At 39.0% G+C, this 21448-nt stretch overlaps 1 protein-coding gene and 1 pseudogene across 1 annotated transcript in view; one reads left to right on the top strand and one right to left on the bottom strand.

Annotated features, from left to right (window-relative positions):
- SPMAP2L (sperm microtubule associated protein 2 like) overlaps positions 1-21448 on the bottom strand; it is a 41591-nt gene that overhangs the window by 18482 nt on the left and 1661 nt on the right. Inside the window, exons 2-5 of the mRNA XM_005899039.2 lie at positions 8938-8968; positions 5649-5714; positions 3304-3432; positions 1994-2131 (exon numbers count right to left, since the gene is read on the bottom strand). Coding sequence (XP_005899101.2) covers positions 1994-2131; positions 3304-3432; positions 5649-5714; positions 8938-8968 — 364 coding nt within the window. The remainder of the gene's footprint in view (positions 1-1993; positions 2132-3303; positions 3433-5648; positions 5715-8937; positions 8969-21448) is intronic.
- Positions 13828-14294, top strand: LOC102280219 (small ribosomal subunit protein uS17-like; annotated as a pseudogene).

The following is a 21448-nucleotide window of genomic DNA, read 5'->3' as shown; positions in this document are numbered from 1 at the left end:
TAAAATTTCCCGCTAATCACTATTTTCGCTATAAGTTGTGGTATATTGTGTTTTATTTTTATTAATATCAAAGTGATTCATTCTTTGACCCATTGTTTTTGTTTAGGAAGGTATTTAATTTCACATATTTAAAATGTCCATAAAAAAAATAAATAAATAAATAAATAAATAAATAAATAAAATGTCCCTTCTGCTATTGGTTCCTAATTTCATTTCACTGTGGCCAGAGAACTGATGAATTGTATGAATTGAATTGAATTGAATTGAATTGTATGAATTCAATTCTCCTCAAATTATTGACATTTGTTTTATGACCTAATATATGATCTATCCTAAAGAATATTTCATGTACACTTGAGAAGAATGTGTGTTCTGCTGTTATTGGGTATACCGTCCTATAAATGTCAGGTAGGTATTGTAGGTTAATATGAAACATTAAAAATGTCTCAAAAATTGGTGACAGATGAGTATTCTTTCCATTTATAAATTGAAATCTATAACTACCAAATTTACATGTATACTTTAACTATATTAACAGATTTTATTGAATGAATTGATAAATAAGCAAATTTTATGGACAAACTGGGCCACTTTTGCTGGATTTTATGATGGAAAAAGACTCAAGTTGTCCAGTTCAACTCCCTGAATACAGGAATCTTTTTTAAAATCCACATAAAGTCATCATTCCTGTTTGTGCTTGAACATTTTCAGGGGATTGGGTGGAGATAGCAGTTGATTTCTCCAGATAAACACTTTCCCTACTGAATAGCTATCAGAAAGATTTCTGTACACTTAGGTGACACTGGCTGCTCTATAAATTCCTTGTTCTACTTCAAGTTCTAGAATAAACATTGCTGCTGCTAAGTCACTTCAGTCGTGTCTGACTCTGTGCGACCCCAGAGACGGCAGCCCACCAGGCTCCCCTGTCCCTGGGATTCTCCAGGCAAGAATACTGGAGTGGGTTGCCATTGCCTTCTCCAATGCATGAAAGTGAAAAGTGAAAGTGAAGTCGCTCATTCGTGCCCGACTCTTAAGAGACCCCATGGACTGCAGCCTACCAGGCTCCTCCGTCCATGGGATTTTCCAGGCAAGGGTACTGGAGTGGGGTGCCATTGCTTTCATTTTCCCTTCCTCTTTCAGATGCTGACCTTTTAAACACAGCTATTACCTTTTAAACACAGTTATTACTGTTTCCTTGGTGTCTTCTCTAAGTTAAACATATTATTTCTCCTATTACTCATTTTCCAGAAGACTCAACATCTTATTCATTCCCATCTGAATAGTCTCAAATTTATTATCAGTTTCCTAAGGTATAACATCCATGAGTGGACATACACACCTAATGTGCTCTAAAGTAGTGCACAGTAGTAGTATCACACTCCTGTAAGTGAACCTTGTACATACTCCACTAATACAACCTAACATTTTTTCCAATAACCTCACTACAATCATAGTTCTCATGTGGAAGGTATCACCAAAGCTGTCTTTTAAAGTGAAAGTCACTCAGTTGTGACTTTTTGTGACCCCATGGGCTGTAGCCTGCCAGGGTCCTCTGTCTATGGGATTCTCCAGGCCAGAATACCAGAGTGGGTAGCTGTTCCCTTCCCCAGGGGATTTCCCAACCCAGAGATCTTTTAAAGACAAGTAGAAATCCAGCATTTAAAGCAAAAGGAAGAGGATTTATAGTCACAGGGGCATATGAGAATATGAATCGCAAAAACCTGTAATGTTTCATTTGAATATTTTTGAATTGGCTGACACTGGTGAGCATGGTGTAAATTTTCACTTCACTACAATTTGAGTCAAATGTAATTATTGATGATGATCTTCTGATTACCTACAATTGCTGCAAACTTCTGATTTTTCACTCTGATCCTTTGAAAACCAAGTGGACTTCTATTTTGTGAAATTGCATATACTCAAATAAGAACAACAATATTGTGACAGTCATCAAATCAGATGAGAATTTATAGAGCTTCTCAAGGTACTCTACCTGTCTATCAGGTACCGTCTCTTGGATCTGTTGGGCTGTGCCAGCTTCTGGATCCTTTTGGAAGGTTGGCAAAACAGTGCAGGAGAGGGGATCTCCCAGATTACAGACTCTCTGCCACAGCTATAATAATATTGAACCCTGCAAGTTGCAGAAGGGAAAGTGAGTGAGACAGGCATGAATTTGAGTGATCAAATCCAAGCACCTAATCTCCAATAGTGTAATAGGAGCCCACAAAGAAGTAAAAAATTCTACACATTTTCCAACTGATTCTATGAAGACAGCATTACCATAAACAAAGACACTACAAAAAGAAAGACATTAGAAGAAAACTACAGATCAATATCTTATGAATATAGATGCAAAGATTCTAAGATTTTGTTGGAACACAGGCACAATTGTTTACATATGTCGATAGGTGCTTTCTCGGAGTTGCAGCAGACAATTTATGGCCAACTTTACATATGGCCCCTTCCAGAAAAAGTTTGCTGACTTTTAACTAAACTGTATATTGAAGGAGGTAGAGAAATGGCTACCTCAATTATCATATAAACCAAACTTCAAATAATGGTTATCTTCACTTTTTTCTTTACTTTAACTTCCCTCATGCCTGTACCCATCTTCCCTACACCTTATCATCTTTCCTCAAAGCGCCAACTAGGAAAGTCCAGTCATTCAACAAATATCCAATGAAAACAAATTTGCAAAGGGCATCAAAAGTCTTAACAACATTATTACTTTTAGATGCCCTAATTACCTCATTATAACCAAGCCCATAGGTGCTATAGAAAATTCATAGTTTCATGAATAAAAGAAGTGTTATATATTGTACTATATATAGTATATAACACAACAGTGTTATATATTGTACATGGCATGTGTGCTGTTGCTTCAGTCATGCCCAACTCTTTGTGACATTATGAACTATAGCCCGTCAGCCTCCTCTGTCCAAGAGATTCTCCAGGCAAGAATACTGGAGTGGGTTGCCACACCCTTCAGGAGAACTTCTTGATGCAGGGATTGAACCCTCATCTCTTATGCATTGGCAGCTGGGTTCTTTACCACTAGCACCACCCGGGAAGCCCATCTATGGTACATATCCTTGCATAACACCCTCATTTTATTAAAAAATCAAAATCATGATAAGCCAATAAACTATAAGGTATAATACAAGTCTGCAGTAGCTAAATATTAGATGTTGCTCTGGAAAAGTTTTGCTGTAGCATCAGATTGGAAATGGATATAGAATCCCTAATCTTTAGTAAATTTTGTGTTTCTGAAAACACACAACCTGGTAATACACAAATACTAACCTGTTAGGTACATATCGGTGGGAGACTTCCTTAGACTGGGCAAGATTCTCTAATCTTTGGGTCATTTGAGCCTTCAAAGCACTCCGGGAAACAGGGCGAATAGGATCTTGATTTCCCCAAAACAGTTTTCTGTTAAAAAACAGGAAAAGAAATGGTAAGAAAATTCAGTGATAATTGACATCTTAGAAATGGCTCTTGGTGGCTTCTCTATTGATTTTACTTCACTTCAGGAACTATCTCTATTATAAAATTTTACAATTTCCAGGCATCAGGAGCCGATAAACTATGTATGGAAGTTAAAACAAGAACAAGACTGTTTTATCTACTGTCTTAAAAGGTGAGGACCAAAAATGAATCTATTAGAGACAGTTGTTTCTGCCATCATGTAATGGATGCTGTAATTACAGTAAGATCATCATAAAATGAGCACATCACTTATCCACACTGTGACCTCACCTCGGGTGAAGCACTGTGCCAGGTGGTCAGATCTAATTAACTCCTGTAGACCTCTCCTCCAGATACCATCCCACTGGGGCTTGGGATTTCAAGAACAAACAACCCAATTAAAAAATGGACAAAAGACGTGAATAGACATTTTAGAGAAGATGATACACAGACGGCAAATAGGCATATGTAATACGCTCAACATCATGTCCTTAGGGAACTGCAAATCAAAATAACGAGGCACCTCTGCGCATTTATTAAAAGGGCTAAAATAGAAAACACTGATAACACCAACACTGGGGAAGATGTGACGCAACAGGAACTTTGATTCGTTGGTGGCAGGAATGGTACCGATACTTTGGAAGACATTTTTGCAGCTTCTCACAAAGCCAAGCTCATAGTCTTACCATGTGATCCAGTCATCGTACTCCAAGGTCTTTCCCCAAATGAGCTGAAAACCTGTATCTACACAAAAACCTGCAAATGACTATTTACAGCAGGTTTATTCATAATTGCACCAAGTCAGAGGCAACCAACATGTCCTTCGGTAAGTGAATACACTATGGTACATCCAGACTATGGAATATTACTCAATGCTAAAAAGAAATGTACTATTAATGAAAAGCCATGGAGGAACACTAAAGGCATTTTGCTAAGTGAAAGAAGCCTGTCTGAAAATTTATATATTGTACAATTCCGACACTACGTAACATTCCAGAAAAGGTAAACTTACAGATACAGTTAAAAGATCAGTGGTTGCAAGGGATTTGGAGAGAAGGGAAAGAGGGAGAGGGATCAATAGGTGGAGCACAGGTAATTTTTAGGGCAGTGAAACTATTCTGTAAAATAATATAGCGTGAATATACAACGTTACTCATTTGTCAAGACTCAGAGAACTGTACAACACAAAAAGTAAACCCTAATGTAAACTATAGGCTTTCATTAATAATAATGTTCAATATTTGTTCATTACCTGTAACAAATGTACCACACTAATGCAATTTATTAGACTTCCCTGGTGGCAGACAGTAAAGTGTCTGCCTACAATGTGGGAGACCTGGGTTCGATCCCTGGGTCTGGAAGATCCCCTGGAGAAGGAAATGGCAACCCACTCCAGTATTCTTGCCTGGGAAATCCCCTGGACAGAGGAATCTGGTAGCCTACGATCCATGGGTCGCAAAGAGTCAGATACGACTAAGCGACTAAACTGTCACTTTTCAATGCAAGTTAATAATGTTAATACTAGGGGAAACTAGAGGAGGGGCGGTAATACAGAAACTTTCTCTGTACTTTAGTTTTTCTGTAAGTCTAAAACTGTTTTAAAAAATAAAATCCATTAATTTAGAAAATAAAAGAGCAATGGATTAGGGAAAAAATCAGGCTTTGTTCAGGAACCAAGAAAGAAAAGGGGACGTCCTGTGACCAGGAGTGGAAAGCCAGCGAGTCCAGCCTGCTGGAGACCCCAGAGAACAGGCGTGCTCTCGGCAGAGGCTTAGACACAGATGTTAGACGCGGCAAACCCGAACTTGGAGGATGGACACAGGTGTGTCACGTGCGTGTAGAATATGCCCTGGGACAGTGACTCTCAAACCTGTCTGCCTGTTAGGATCATCTGGGGAGTCTTTAACACTCCTGAAGTCTAGACTGTGCCCCAGGCCAAGGGAGTCAAGAATCAGTAGCTTTTAAATTTTCCAGATGACTCCAGTGTGCAGACAAATTTGAGAATTACTGACCTAAGGTTCGCTTTCCATGTGCTGACTCACCTGAGGTGACAATACTGATTCAGTGGCTCCAGTTGAGCACAGAGGGGCTAGGATGCAGAGTAAGTGGACAGGTAAAAATAACACTTATTGAATGTAAGGAATAATCATCACAAACAAGACTACATAATATTACCTTACCTATCTGGGGCTCGCCATTGTTTCTTAGGCCTAGAAAGATCTTGAATTCTCTTCCTAGAAAAAGAACTAACAAATACCAGCAGATTAATTCAATGAGGATGCTTAACAAATATGTTTACATTAGATGTAATCAAACAAATCTCATCTGATGGAGAAATAAAAACCAAGGTCCTATTATACAGGATTTGAAGAGTGCTAAAAAAAGCTAAAAGTATTAAAAAATATTGTGAACCCCAAATTCTCACTTTTAAAATCATTAAAAATATACTATACAATAAAACAAAGACAATAAATACACAATATAACCAAGACTGTACTGTCTCCAGAAGAATCCAAGTAAAATGTACACTTAATGGCAAAACCCCTCAATTTTCATAGAAAGTAAATTTGTAAATGCTTGATAGCACTAGATGTTGAAGAGACTGTATAGGAAAATTTCAGACAGAATTTGTGGCTTCAGGTAAACTATGAAACAGGCAAAATATACTTTGGGTACCACTCAACCTCCATCCTGCTCTATTCTGCTCCCTTGGACTTCCCTGACTATCCTGAATCCACCTATAGCAGAGACAGTTTGTGGTCCCCAATTATCCATGTGTTCCTTTACATTTTCCAGACTCCTTTGCAGCTATTTGAAACTATGTGATTAATTATGTCTATCCTCAGCAGAAGTTAATGAACAATAATAACAAATCTTTCCAAACATGAGATTGTGATGGTGGTTTGAGATAACCAAAAGATTCTTCAGCAGTTAAATGTTTGAGGTCTGATATGTAATTGATGGACTTCCTATGTGGCTCAGTGGTAAAGAGTCCATCTGCCAAGGCAGGAGATGCTGGAGACACAGCTTCAATCCCTCTGTGGGAAAGATCTCCCTCTGGAGAAGGAAAAGGCAATCCACTCCAGTATTCCTGCCTGAAAAATCCCATGGACAGAGGAGTCTGGTGGGTTACAGTCCATGGTGTCACAAAGAGTTGGACACGACTGAGTGATTGAACACACATGTATGTAATTGATACAATGCACCCTGCCCCAAGATATGTCTGCTATTGTCTAGAAATAATGAAGATAATGTCTACTGCCAGGGAAAAAAAAACTACACCCTTACTCAATTAAAAAAAAATGATTTTGCTGTGCAAGTACTGTTCGAACTCTGCTATGATGGCCTGAACCAACTTTTCAGAGAGGGTGGCTAGGTGGAGGAAAAAGCAAACTATAGTGCAGACAAAACATCTTCTTATATATGAATCTTTGCAGGCAATTTAGCTCCTGGCTCCATCATCACCTCTAAGCCAGTTTCTTCCCTTTCTACCTTTTCTTTACCACCTAAATAATATTATTTTAATGCATCATTTTATATATAAGACTACTGACAGTTTCTCCATTTATTTATATAGATAGTTAAACTGTATTGTTACTTTAATTGGAAATGATCTCATTAACTCCTGCTAATCGTGAAGGTCTGACTAATCTCTCCTTTTCATTCACTTATTGTGCATTGTGTCACCATAGCCACGTCTTCAACCTACATCTCTTCATCTTAATGCAGGCTTGTCTTCTCTCTCAAGTATTACATGACCTTACAACATCTACTCGTGATCCTGTGCAGAAACACAAGAATGTGGTGGAGGGATCTGAACTCTTGAAGGCAGATTTCTTTTTTAATGAGGATTACTTTGCTGTTCCATGTCTTCATTGATAATTAATCTCCTGTAGTTTGCCAATAGCTAACAAAATTTTGGAAATTCTTACTTTAGGAGCAGAGCAAAAAACATATGTTTATATAGCAACAATTAAGAAACAATTTCATGTCTGAATTGATGGGGTAATCCAAATAATTCTGTCTTTCCGTCAGAATGCTCTTTTACACTTGACTATTTTGCTTATCCTAGAGTAGGAAATGGCAACCCACTCCAGTATTCTTGCCTGGAAAATCTCATGGATAGAGGTGCCTGGGGGGCTATAGTCCATGGGATTGCAAAGAGTTGGACATGACTGAGTGACTGAACACCCGTGTATATTTTGCTTATACTAAATATTTCTTTTAAAAGCATCAGGTACAGCACATTTGTTTAACAAGATTATTTAGAGAATTGGGACAGGCACAAATAATACAGAACAAAATTTTCTCACAGAGTCAAACCAAATTAACCAATCAAATGAAAGCAAGAAATAATATAACAACAAAAACAGAAACACTTAAAGAAACACTCTTCACAGTCTTTTTTTAAGTATAAAAGCTTTCCAGATGTAAATGATTTCACTGTCTATTTAGTAATAGGAGAGTCTGCTCACCTGGCATGCATTTAGTTGAAGTAACTTGGTATTTTAAGTGGATATTCAGTAATACTCAGTAAAGGTTAGTTCTACCAGATTTGCTGCCTAGTCATCTTACAAAAGTGACATGATTACTCTGAATTTCACTTTCTCTCAGAAAATCTAGTTGATTATATCCACCCTATCAACTTCTCAGGATTCTTGTGAGAAAATAAAATTTAAACAGCAAAGTAGTACATAAAAATAAGGCAGCAGTATTTAATGCCTAAAAGACGTGAGGAAAAAACAACTAGAAAATATAGTACTTAGAAAATGCAAACTAAGTCCAACCAATAACAATAAATGTAGATGGTAAAGAATAACAATATGAATAACTTCAATGCACTTATTAAAAGAGTGAAGAAATAAAATCTGGTATTATTTACTTCTCATCTATATGAGCCATTGATATGAACCTTTGGTATTTTCTCTTGAATGATTTTATTCTATTACCTCTTCTAAATATATCTTAACCAAATCAAGAATAAGCATCTGTCTTCAGGAGACATCTAGTGTACACACCACATGTACACACACACACATTTCTTTTTCTTCATAGAGGGCACTTGACTTGGAATTTCATTAGCTACTGAATTTTGAATTAGAGGCAAGAGGAGATTGAGATACACTAACATGAGCTTCACAAAATCTGTGACATGAGATGGTCAGTGCAGAATCCCAAGTGCCTTTAGGGACTTAACCTTTAGGTTCAGCCCTATTAAGTGACTCACACAGCACTGAGCGACAAGCAAGCCCTGAGCGAGAATTCTCCTACATCTCTATCTTAACCACTTTATCTCTCTTCCTTCCTTTTCCCAAGGGAATTGCCCCTAGAACAGGGCCTTATGACAAAGGGAAAGAACAGGAATCTTCTCAAAACCCTCAAGATAGGCTTTCACTTCAAATGCCCCAGATTGAGTACCCCTTTCAGCTAGTAAAGTCTGGGAAAATAGTGCTATATCTATATTCTTACCGTTTCCTTACAAAGTCGCAAGGATCAGGATCTGCAAAAGGAAAAGGAAACGCAAAAATAAGATTCAATAGGAATCAAAGATATTCCCGCACACCACAACTAAAAGATTCCACGTGCCACAGCTAAAAAAGACCAGCATGCTGCAAAGAAGATTGAAGATTCCCAAGCTGCAACTAAGACCCATGGCAGCCAAATAAATAAGTTTAAAAAAAATAAAAGATATGATTAAAAATAGCCATTACAAATCAATAAACAAAGGGACTAGAAAAAATAACTATTTGGGGGAAAGGCCCAAGTGGCTCAGACAGTAAAGACTCCATCTGCAAAGCAGGAGACCTGCTTTGGTCTCCAGGGTTCGATTCCTGGGTTGGGAAGATCCCTGGAGAAAGGCATGGCAACCACTCCAGTCTTCTTGCCTGGAGAATCCCCATGGACAGAGCAGCCTGGCAGGCTGCAGTCCATGGGGTCGCAAGAGTCAGGCATGACTGAGAGACTAAGCACAGCACATCTGCCAAAGTAAACTACAAGTAAATCAAATAGTTAAATTTTTTCTTTTTAAAAAACTGAATTAGAGTAAAAATAAGAGAATATGTACTTAATGACTGGATTTTAATCTGCATTAAAGGTGATGAAAGATAGAGAGGAAACATACAGATTAAAATATTTAAAACTTAAAATGTGTGTCAAAAAATAAACCTTAGAAAACAAAAATTGAGAGAAATATGTAGTAACAAAACAATAAAGTCTTAATATCTGAAGAGTATAAAAGTACAGATGAATAAGAAAAACACTAAAAAGGTTTCAAAAGTTAAACAGACAAAGAAGAGGAGTTCAAAGAAGAGGAAGACATATGAAGGGCTAATAAACATAAAAAGTTCAAACTTGCTTGTAATCAAAACAATGCAAATAAAGAATGAGATTTAAAAAAAAAACTATCACATTAGCAAAAAGTTTTTACAAAGGATAACAATGCTGGAAGCATCAGATGAAGTAAGTACTTCCATGCTGCTGGTGGATATTTAAATTAGTTCATTTTGTGAAAAATAATTTGGTGTATGAGTCAGCAATACTTACCTTCCTTAACCTAATTCTACTTCTAAAATAGAAGTACTTTAGAAGTACTTCAGAGCACTTTCTTTAGTCCTCTAAAGAAGTAACTACAAGTGTGGGCAAAGACTTATGCACAAAAATGTTAATGGTGGTATCTTCAGCAGTAAAAAGCTGGATACACCTGTATTATCCAAAACAGACGAAATGGAAGCAAATTAAAATTCATGTTTAGAAGTTCTTTTTTAATGTGGGCAAATATAGGCCTTATCCTAAGGCCTATTATAGTAGGCCTCTTTAGGACAAATTGTTCCAGTTTCTCCTGGGGAGTTTCTAACCATATCTGGGAGCTCTGAAATAACATTTTCTACCGTCTGGAGTGTTCAGGGTAAAGGAAAGTGGGTGTGCTCTGACATCAGACAGACATGGCTCAAACCCCAGTTTTGTTACTTACTCAACTGTTCAATCTTGGGCAAATTAAATAATTAATGCTAAAAAAATTTTTCTTTTCTTTTTTTAAGTATAAATTTATTTATTTTAATTAGAGGCTAATTACTTTACAACATTATATTGGTTTTGCCATACATCAACATGAATCTGCCACGGGTGCACATGTGTTCCCCATCCTGAACCCTCCTCCCACCTCCCTCCCCATACCATCCCTCTGTTGAAACATGTATAATATCATATGTGAAACGAATCACCAGTCCGGGTCTGATGCATGATACAGGATGCTTGGGGTTGGTGCACTGGGATGACCCAGAGGAATACTAAAAATTTTTAAATTAGGATTCTGCTTAAATTTCTATAAGTAAAGAAAAAGTTTAAGTAACTATTAAGTTTGAGTAATTGTAAAGTTTAAATAATTTACTGTTAAGGGTTCCAACTATGAAAAGTAATATTAATGCAATGAGAACCTAATTGTGAACCTGTATTAACATGTATTTTCACTGGATTCTTTATGCCTTTATACCCTCCCCCTCATTTCTAAAAGGATTTGAGATTGCTTACATAAACACATAACAGGATATTATCTAAGATGAAAAATTCAGGAAAACAGGTAGAAAAAAAGTAGATGAACAAGGGAAATAAAAATACAAAATGAAGAATGTAAAATAAAGTCATGTACCATTATATCTGAACATTTTACCACTGAAAGCAAAAGCCATAAACTTTTCCTAAAATGAAATCTGAAAGAAACTTCTCTTGTGAGGTCTCTTAATGGTTTTATACACACACACATTAAATAAATTATAAGACTTGATAATGAAAAGATGAAGAAAATCTTATTTTCTTAGATTTTTCCTTCTTCAAATTTTATTTTTGATATATGTGTTACATGAAACTAAGATAAATTTTAAAAAAATAAGAAGTTTTCAGTAAAGTATCATAATAACTGAATATAAGGCTAGATTTTGTTCCCAAAAATTATTTCTCAGAAAAAAGGTTACCTTACATGCAAGTCCTTATAAGAACTCATCTTAGGAAGCACTTCCTCAATTACTTTATTTTCCCAACAAAGAAATGGCAAACAAAAACACAGCAGCCTGAAATAATTTCAGTTAATGCTAGAATGGAATAATTATAGAGCTCTCCATACAATTTAAGTTTAAATCTGTATTTTACAAAAGAGGGAAGAGGTAAAGAAATTTAAAACAGATTTAATAATATTTTGGTGATATAATTTTATAATCTTAAGCGTTGGATGTTGGATGTCATTTTAAAAAGCAAAAAGAAAGACAAAACACAAAGAATGAGGTGATTGTATTGTGAAGATAAAAGTATAGCTACAGAATGAATTTTTAAGAGTTCTGTTACATTACATGAATGGGTTTCTAACAATAGCCAGGAACAGCATCAAACATAGATCCAAAAGAGACCTGTCTTATCCCTAATGCTATGATGGAATCTAGGCAAAAACTGAAACCGGCTGCTGAAATGTGGATAGGAGCTTTACCAAGGAGGGATGGAGCCAACCTCACCTGAACTCACTTGTCAACCTGAGAATCACCACAAACGGGAGAGCCTGACACTGTGTGTCAGCACCACCTATGAAAAATTCTTGCTCGAAACAATTTAGTTTCAATCTAAGCAGGTCTCTCAGTCTATATGCTTTGCAAGAAACAGAGGAGCTAACAGAACAAGTTAAAGACATCACAAAAAACAAATTAAATTCAGAACATGGGATATTTTACCCAATTTTTCTAACAAGTGTGTTTTAAAAGGGAGAGAGGATTAGAGTTAGTGTTAAAGAGTAACAGAGCCGTGTGACCCTTGTTTGAGGCCTAATTAGAACGGACCAGCTGTAAAAATACAGTTTTGAGACAACTACAAGTGAAAGTTAGTTGCTCAGTTATTCCAGCTCTCTGTGACCCCCTGGACTGTAGCCCACCAGGATCCTCTGTCCATGGGACTCTCCAGGCAACTCTACTGGAGTGGGTTGCCATTTCCTTCTCCAGGGGATCTTCCCCACCTAAGGATCAAACCTAGGTCTCCTGTATTGCAGGCAGAGACAATTAAGGAAGTTTAAATATTTAACAGGTATTAGATGGTATTAAATAATAATTGTAGATTCAAAGTGCAAATAATGACATGATACGTTTTTTTAAAAAGTCCTTAGTAATTAGAAAGGCATACAAGATATAATGGGCAAAACGACATGCTGTCTAGTATTTTCTTTACAACAATTTGTCCTACAGGAGGCCCCAAAACGTGTGTGTGTGTGTGTGTGTGCACTTGTGCATGTGCTCACGCATGTGTGCACAGTAGGAAGGGTTGGCAGGAGAATGTCTAGATGAAACGATTAGCAAAATGATAAATATTAAAACTAGATGGGGGTGTATTATAACATTCTCTATTTTGGGTGCATTTGAATATTTCTATAATAAAGCTGTAGAGATAAAAATGATTTTTCTGGAAAAACTGTTAAATTAGTCAAGAGGTAAGTGGTATTAAGCATGCAAATAAAAAAGTTGAATAAAACTGTTTTTCTATGAAATATGACATTAGAAATAACTTTCTAAATTATATCATTGATTTTAATGTTATTTTAATTTTATAGGTATAGCGAAGTTAACACAATTCTAAACAAACGTTTGTCTATTGTCTTTCTCCCTAAAAGATTATCTATTCAAATTGGCCAGAATTTTTTCTTTCCTTATATTCAAGAATCTATAGTAATCTCACTTTGGCAACACCTTGCTGTATCAAATTAAGCAGTTGTATTAACATCCAGACTCTCAGCATTTACAAGTGTCTGTAGAGAGTGAGTTCACGCATCTCATTTCACTAGAAAGGAAACAGGTTCATGCATGTCATTTCACTAGAAAGGAAACACGCATCTATGACAAGACCAAAAGTAACTTCCAAACCTCTTACCTCCTAGTTTAGTGCTCTTTCCAATAGCATCAAGCTCCCTCTTCTACTAAGTATGTGCTTGTATTGAAATCCCCAGAATGTGGCTGGAGCCATGACTCGGGCATAGCAGAGTTCAAGCAGCCATATTTCTTTGGGGGCGAGGGCAGGATTGTACATATCCAATCCATCCTTTGGGTAGACCTTTCTGAGCATGACTCTAGTAACACTCCCTAAAATATTTCCCAGCTCCTTTTTCCTAGAGATTAACAACAGTACTTTTTTTCACCATTCTTCTCTCCCGATGATCCCCCACTCTCACTCCAGTCCAGTCCCTGAGATATTCCAGGCTTTGGATCAAACCGACAGGGCTTTGAACGCTGGTCCCACCACTACACACCTGCAGACAAACTACCTAGTCTCAGATTCCTCTTCTGTAAGCTGAGGACAAAAATACTTTGCAGAGCTTTTTTTCAAGTGGCGAGGAAGATGGCAGACATTCAGACTGGGCGTGCCTATGAAACACAACCAATCATTTTCCAAAATAAGAAGAGGGTCCTGCTTAGAGAAACTGGCAAGAAGACGGTCCCATGATACAACAAGAACATTGATCTGGTCTTTAATACACCAAAGGAAGCCTGGGGGGCACTTATATGCAGAAGAAATGCCCTTTCTTTTCCAATGGTATCATCTCCATCCAAGTGTGGATCCTGTTTAGTGGCTAAGATGAAGATGCAGAGGACCACTGGCATCACTGAGACTACCTCCACTACCCAAAAGCACCAACCGCTTCGTACCGTAAGAATATGTCCATGCACCTTTCCTCCTGCTTTAGGGATGTCAAGATCCTCAATATTGCCACAGTGGGTGAGTGCTGGCCTCTGAGCAAGACAATGTGCTTCAACATGGACTTCGCCAAGGCTGCTGGCACCAAGATGCAATTTCAGAAGTTCTAAGACTGGACCCCTGCCTACTACTCCAACAAAATAAAGTTTCCCATTCAGGAAGAAAAAAAAAAAGTACTTTGCAGAGTGATACAACAAGGACCTTCCTGGTAGCCCAGTAGCTAAGACTCCGTTCTCTCAATGCAGGGGGCCAGGGTTCGATCCCTGGTCAGGGAACTGGATTCCATATGCGGCAACTAAAGAGTTTGCATGCAGCAATGTTAGCTCAGCAGGTTAAGAATCTGCCTGCAATGCAGGAGACACAGGAGATGTGGGTTTGATCTCTGGATTGGGAAGATCCCCTGGAGAAGAAAATGGCAACCCACTCCAGTACGCTTGCCTGGAAAACCCCATGGACAGAGGACCCTGGTGGGTTACAGTTCAAAGACTTGCAAAGAGTTGGACATGACTGAGAGACTAACTTTCACTGTCAGATCACAATGGGCCCTGGTCAGATCAGATCAGATCAGTCGCTCAGTTGTGTCCGACTCTTTGCGACCCCATGAATCGCAGCACGCCAGGCCTCCCTGTCCATCACCAACTCCCGGAGTTCACTCAGACTCACGTCCATCCAGTCAGTGATGCCATCCAGCCATCTCGTCCTCTGTTGTCCCCTTCTCCTCTTGTCCCCAATCCCTCCCAGCATCAGAGTCTTTTCCAATGAGTCAACTCTTCACATGAGGTGGCCAAAGTACTGGAGTTTCAGCTTTAGCATCATTTCTTCCAAAGAAATCCCAGGGCTGATCTCCTTCAGAATGGACTGGTTGGATCTCCTTGCAGTCCAAGGGACTCTCAAGAGTCTTCTCCAACACCACAGTTCAAAAGCTTCAATTCTTCAGCGCTCAGCCTTCTTCACAGTCCAACTCTCACATCCATATTGACCACTGGAAAAACCATAGCCTTGACTGGACGAACCTTTGTTGGCAAAGTAATGTCTCTGCTTTTGAATATGCTATCTAGGTTGGTCATAACTTTCCTTCCAAGGAGTAAGCGTCTTTTAATTTCATGGCTGCAGTCACCATCTGTAGTGATTTTGGAGCCCAGAAAAATAAAGTCTGACACTGTTTCCACTGTTTCCCCATCTATTTGCCATGAAGTGATGGGACAAGATGCCATGATCTTCGTTTTCTGAATGTTGAGCTTTAAGCCAACTTTTTCACTCTCCACTTTCACTTTCATCAAGAGGCTTTTGAGTTCCTCTTCACTTTCTGCCATAAGGGTGGTGTCATTTGCATATCTGAGGTTATTGATATTTCTCCCGGCAATCTTGATTCCAGCTTGTGTTTCTTCCAGTCCAGCGTTTCTCATGACATACTCTGCATATAAGTTAAATAAGCAGGGTGACAATATACAGTCTTGACGAACTCCTTTTCCTATTTGGAACCAGTCTGTTGTTCCATGTCCAGTCCTAACTGTTGCTTCCTGACCTGCATACAGATTTCTCAAGAGGCAGATCAGGTGGTCTGGTATTCCCATCTCTTGAAGAATTTTCCACAGTTGATTGTGATCAACACAGTCAAAGGCTTTGGCATAGTCAATAAAGCAGAAATAGATGTTTTCCTGGAACTCTCTTGCTTTTTTGATGATCCAGCGGATGTTGGCAATTTGATCTCTGGTTCCTCTGCCTTTTCTAAAACCAGCTTGAACATCAGGAAGTTCACGGTTCACATATTGCTGAAGCCTGGCTTGGAGAATTTTGAGCATTACTTTACTAGCGTGTGAGATGAGTGCAATTGTGCAGTAGTTTGAGCATTCTTTGGCATTGCCTTTCTTTGGGATTGGAATGAAAACTGACCTTTTCCACTTCTGTGGCCACTGCTGAGTTTTCCAAATTTGCTGGCATATTGAGTGCAGCACTTTCACAGCATCACCTTTCAGGATTTGGAATAGGTCCACTGGAATTCTATCACCTCCACTAGCTTTGTTTGTAGTGATGCTTTCTAAGGCCCACTTAACTTCACATTCCAGGATATCTGGCTCTAGGTCAGTGATCACACCATCGTGATTATCTGGGTCGTGAAGATCTTTTTTGTACAGTTCTTCTGTGTATTCTTGCCATCTCTTCTTAATATCTTCTGCTTCCGTTAGGTCCATACCATTTCTGTCCTTTATCGAGCCCATCTTTGCATGAAATGTTCCTTTGGTATCTCTGATTTTCTTGAAGAGATCCCTAGTCTTTCCCATTCTGTTGTTTTCCTCTATTTCTTTGCATTGATCACTGAAGAAGGCTTTCTTATCTCTTCTTGCTATTCTTTGGAACTCTGCATTTAGATGTTTATATCTTTCCTTTTTCCCTTTGCTTTTTGCTTCTCTTCTTTTCACAGCTATTTGTAAGGCCTCCCCAGACAGCCATTTTGCTTTTTTGCATTTCTTTTCCATGGGGATGGTCTTGATCCCTGTCTCCTGTACAATGTCACGAACCTCATTCCATAGTTCATCAGGCGCTCTATCTATCAGATCTAGTCCCTTAAATCTATTTCTCACTTTCACTGTATAATCATAAGGGATTTGATTTAGGTTGTACCTGAATGGCCTAGTGGTTTTCCCTACTTTCTTCAATATAAGTCTGAATTTGGCAATAAGGAGTTCATGGTCTGAGCCACAGTTAGCTCCTGGTCTTGTTTTTGCTGACTGTATAGAGCTTCTCCATCTTTTGCTGCAAAGAATATAATCAATCTGATTTCGGTGTTGACCATCTGGTGATGTCCATGTATAGAGTCTTCTCTTGTGTTGTTGGAAGAGGGTGTTTGTTATGACCAGTGCATTTTCTTGGCAAAACTCTATTAGTCTTTGCCCTGCTTCATTCCGTATTCCAAGGCCAAATTTGCCTGTTACTCCAGGTGTTTCTTGACTTCCTACTTTTGCATTCCAGTCCCCTATAATGAAAAGGACATCTTTTTTGGGTGTTAGTTCTAAAAGGTCTTGTAGATCTTCATAGAACCGTTCAACTTCAGCTTCTTCAGTGTTACTGGTTGGGGCATAGACTTGGATTACTGTGATATTGAATGGTTTGCCTTGGAAATGAACAGAGATCATTCTGTCGTTTTTGAGATTGCATCCAAGTACTGCATTTCGGACTCTCTTGACAGGAAGAAGACCCGAAAGGATTCTGAGCAGGATGGTGAAAAGCATCTCCCTTTAAGAGATAATCAGAATGTTACTGCTGTGCTATGCCCTTTAGATATCTGTATTTTATTCCTTAGCACACAAACTACACTGCTCACGTTGCCACCAAGCCAGCAAGTGGAACGAACTGGCTTGTGCTCCAGACCATCTTCTGGGGAAGGCTGCCATCTGCTGGGAGGAAGCATGATCAAGGCTGTTCCCTGATGGGGACTGGGGCACTCCTTACACCGGATTCCTTCCGCGTGTAGCAGTAAGCATTTGTAACATGAAAAGGATGAGGCACCAAAGTATAACTATTCTCCACCTTGCCCTCTACCCCGTCTTCTTAAGGAGCCCATGTTTGAGCTGCTCAGCCCTCAGGTGTGACCAGAACACCACTGATCTATCAAGGAAAGGCAGGGAGCACCTCTCAGAACAGATCTACGGGGCAAGAGAGAGGCAAGCTGGTGCTTGAGAGGAAGAGGAAAGGTGTCTGTGGGGGACAGCTGTCATGGTGGCAGAGACTTGGGAAGAGATGTGTCTCAATAACATTTTAGCCTGCTTTGCTCTGTATGAGATGGTATAATTCCCTGGAATATACTCCAGTAAAACCTACATTACTTCTCAGAGCTTTCTGAAGTAAAATTTGTGCTTGTTTTAGGTACATGATGATTTTGAAGACTGGTCTTAAAGTAGTCGAGTTCTATGCTGGGTATGACCATGTAAACAGACATTGGGATGTTCTTTGACATGACAGGTTAAGCTATATAATCATTACTACTATTCATCCTTCTTTGATCTTCTCTCAGGCGCAGCTCCCTCGCACTGCGCTCCCCGCTGCCTTAGCTCTGGGTCATGTGGTATGGGAAAGGCTTTTGCTTGCCGGTGAGAAGGCAGAAGAGGCCAAGCTCTTCTGTCTGATGTAACAACAGCAAAAACTGGGACCTCCATGCAAACTAGAGCTCAAAAATATCACCTCCCCAAGCTACCTATGAAGCTATGTCTCCTCTCATACCCCTCAGTCTGTACTTTCGTGGCTTTTTTCTCTATTTTCAAATACATGCTTCGTTTCACCTGATTTTATCTATGTTAGGATAGCATTAGTAACTGAGTAAGCACTAAGAAAGTTCATATAATTTAAAAAGACACATATATCCCAATATTCACTGCAGCACTATTTGTAATAGACAGGACATGGAAGCAACCTAAATGTCCACTGACAAAGGAATGGCTAAGGAAGATGAGGTGCATATATACAATGGATTATTACTCAGCCATAAAAAGGAATGAAACTGGGTCATTTGTAGTGATTCAAAGAGAACATTTTTGACAGAGTGATCTGGTACGTATTTATAAGGAGGTGACAAATACTTGAGAGAAGAGCAAGCTGACAGAGGAAAAAGCAAGTGAAACGACTGAGTTAGGAGCAAGGAGGCCCATGTAGCTCGAGAGCAGAGACAGTGGGAAGAGTGTTGGGACAGGAGGCTGGAGAGACAGTCAGATAAGGCCTTGTAGGCCTGCTTAGGACTTTCAACTACAAACTCTGTGACATGAGAACCTCTCTGGGGAGCTGAGAGCAGAAAATTTGCATATAATTTATGTTCTCAGGGATCCCTGAGACTGCTACATGAAGCATGAACTGGGGGAATAGAGTGGGGGATGCGTGAATGGGGCAAGAGTGGAAGCTGCTGCAGCAGATCAAGCAAGAGATGACAGTGGTTTACAAAGGTGGTGAGAGTTTGGATGTTAAGAATGGATATTGTCATGACATATTTCAAAATCAGGGTTTGCTAATGGCTTGGAGGTAACGTGTAAAGGAAAATCAGGTGTCTAGAATGACTCCAGGTTTTTGACCTGAGCACCTGGATGAATGAATGGTGGTGTCATTTGCTGAAATGAGGAACAATGGAGGAAGATCAAGTTTGGGGGTAAAAGTAAGAGCTCAGTTATGGATATGTTCAATTTTACATTCCTACTAGATATTCAAGTAGGAATGTTAAAAGACAACTGGTTATAAAATTCTGGAAAGAAAGAAATTGAGGCTGGAGATAATTTGTGAAGTCATTAGCATAGGATTAAAGCTAGAACGGATGACACTGCCCATGGAACAAGGAAAGTCTAAAGAATCTGAGAGCACCGAGCCATCACCCATTTCAACTGAGAGGCTGGGAAGATACAGATGATCTAGCAAATGAAATTGAGTCAGGAACAATCGATGAGGTAGGATAATGATGAAGGCAGGGGTATCCAGCAGTCAAATAAAGAAAGACCTCCAAGAAAAAAGGAGTGAAGGTATCAAACAAGTAAGATGAGGATGAAGAATCAGTCATTGAATTTGGCAAGCAGAGGTCATTGTGACCTCAACTAGAGCAACTTCAGCTAAGTAGAGGGGATAAAAGCTTAAGTAGGTTCTCAAGAGAATGGGAAGAGAGAACATGGAAATAATGACTCATAAACAACTATTTTGAGGATTTTTTTTCTCTAAAAAGGAGTAGAGAATAGGAGTGGTACCAGGAAGGATACACAAGGCTAAGGGGAGGTTTGGTTTCTTCAAGCTAGGAGTTATTGCTGCAAGTTCATGTGCTGATAGGAATGATCCAGTTGAGAGTGAAATAAAATGATACAGGAAAGAGAGGAGTAAAGAGCTTAAAGTTATGTGGGATAGGATCTAACATAAAGGTTGAGAGAATGGCCTCTGGTAAGAACAAAGATAGTTTGTCTATTATTAACAAAAGAAAAGCTAGAGTATATACATAGAACCTGGTAGTTTGGTAGGTTCCATGTTAGATAATGAATTGATTAGGGAAATGTAAGCACCACTAAGCACATTCTCATTGCTAAGCACCACTGAAAGCACACTTGAATTTTACAGTCATGGATTTAAAGACCAGTCAACACAGTTGTTTGTTTTCTCTCTCCCTCTCTCTCTCTCTTTTTTTTTTTTTTATCTTTTCAAGTGCAGACAAGAACTGGATTTAAATAATCAAGAAAGATAGAGGGAGAGACAATGAAGCCAATAGTTGCAAGGAAGTAATTCCATTGGTAGACCATGGACTATAAAGTGAGAAAGGAGAGACAAAAAGACATAAGGTAGTGAGTGATATATAATGAACAGTTGATAGCATCAATGGATTACAGGTCCCTTTGAAGCTGAAGAACTGAGAGGGTACAAGTCAGAGTAAGTGAACTGGAAAAATGGGAAGTGATTAGAGTGCTTGAAATAGATATTTTGGAAATGGTACAGCAATTGACATTATCAAAGGCCAGTGGAGTAGATGTCTAAGATGGGGTGAAAGATCCCGTCATTCAAGGTGACAAGGTCAAAGAACTAAGAAGCCAAGTGGATCACCTATATGGATACTGAAATCTCCATGCATGACAACAGGGTTGGCAGTGGACAGAAAGATAGTCAACTAGAGCAGTTTCAGTGGAGTGGATAAGAAAGATGCCTGACTACGTGGGTTGAGGGAAGAATTACAGGCAAGAAAAAGGAGTCAGTGAGTACAGACAACTCTTTTGACAAGCTCTGCAATGACTTGCAGAAAAATGCAGAAAAATGGAGCTGATTGAAGGAGAAAGGTCTGAAGAAGACTTGAGGTTAAGGGTTACTTCAAGACAGAAGATTCTAGAGTGTATGTGTATGCTCATGGGTTTGACTCATTAGAAAGGGAGAGATTGATCCTGTAGGAGAGAGGCGAATAATTGCTGGAACAAAGTTCTTCAGGAGACAAGAGAGGACTCCAAAGCACATGTGGAAGATTTGCTTCTCAAAGAAAGAGGTGTGACTCTTCCCTGCAGTATGAGAAGAGACAGAATCCATGGATGCAGATTCAAGTAAGGCAATAGATTAGTGGTAAGAAAATAAGGGAGTTAATGACATTGCTTCTGTTTTCTCAAGTGTGAGGCAAAGTCTTCAGCTGTTTGGAGTCAAAGATGTGAAGGCTGGAGGAGATGTAAAGAAGACATTTAGACATCTTCTCACAGATTCAGTTCAGTTCAGTTCAGTCGCTCAGTTGTGTCCGACTCTTTGCAACCCCATGAATCGCAGCATGCCAGGCCTC

This window comes from Bos mutus, chromosome 6, assembly GCF_027580195.1.
Source record: "Bos mutus isolate GX-2022 chromosome 6, NWIPB_WYAK_1.1, whole genome shotgun sequence".
Classification (NCBI taxonomy): Eukaryota; Metazoa; Chordata; class Mammalia; order Artiodactyla; family Bovidae; genus Bos; species Bos mutus.
This window is presented reverse-complemented; position numbering and strand designations above follow the sequence as displayed.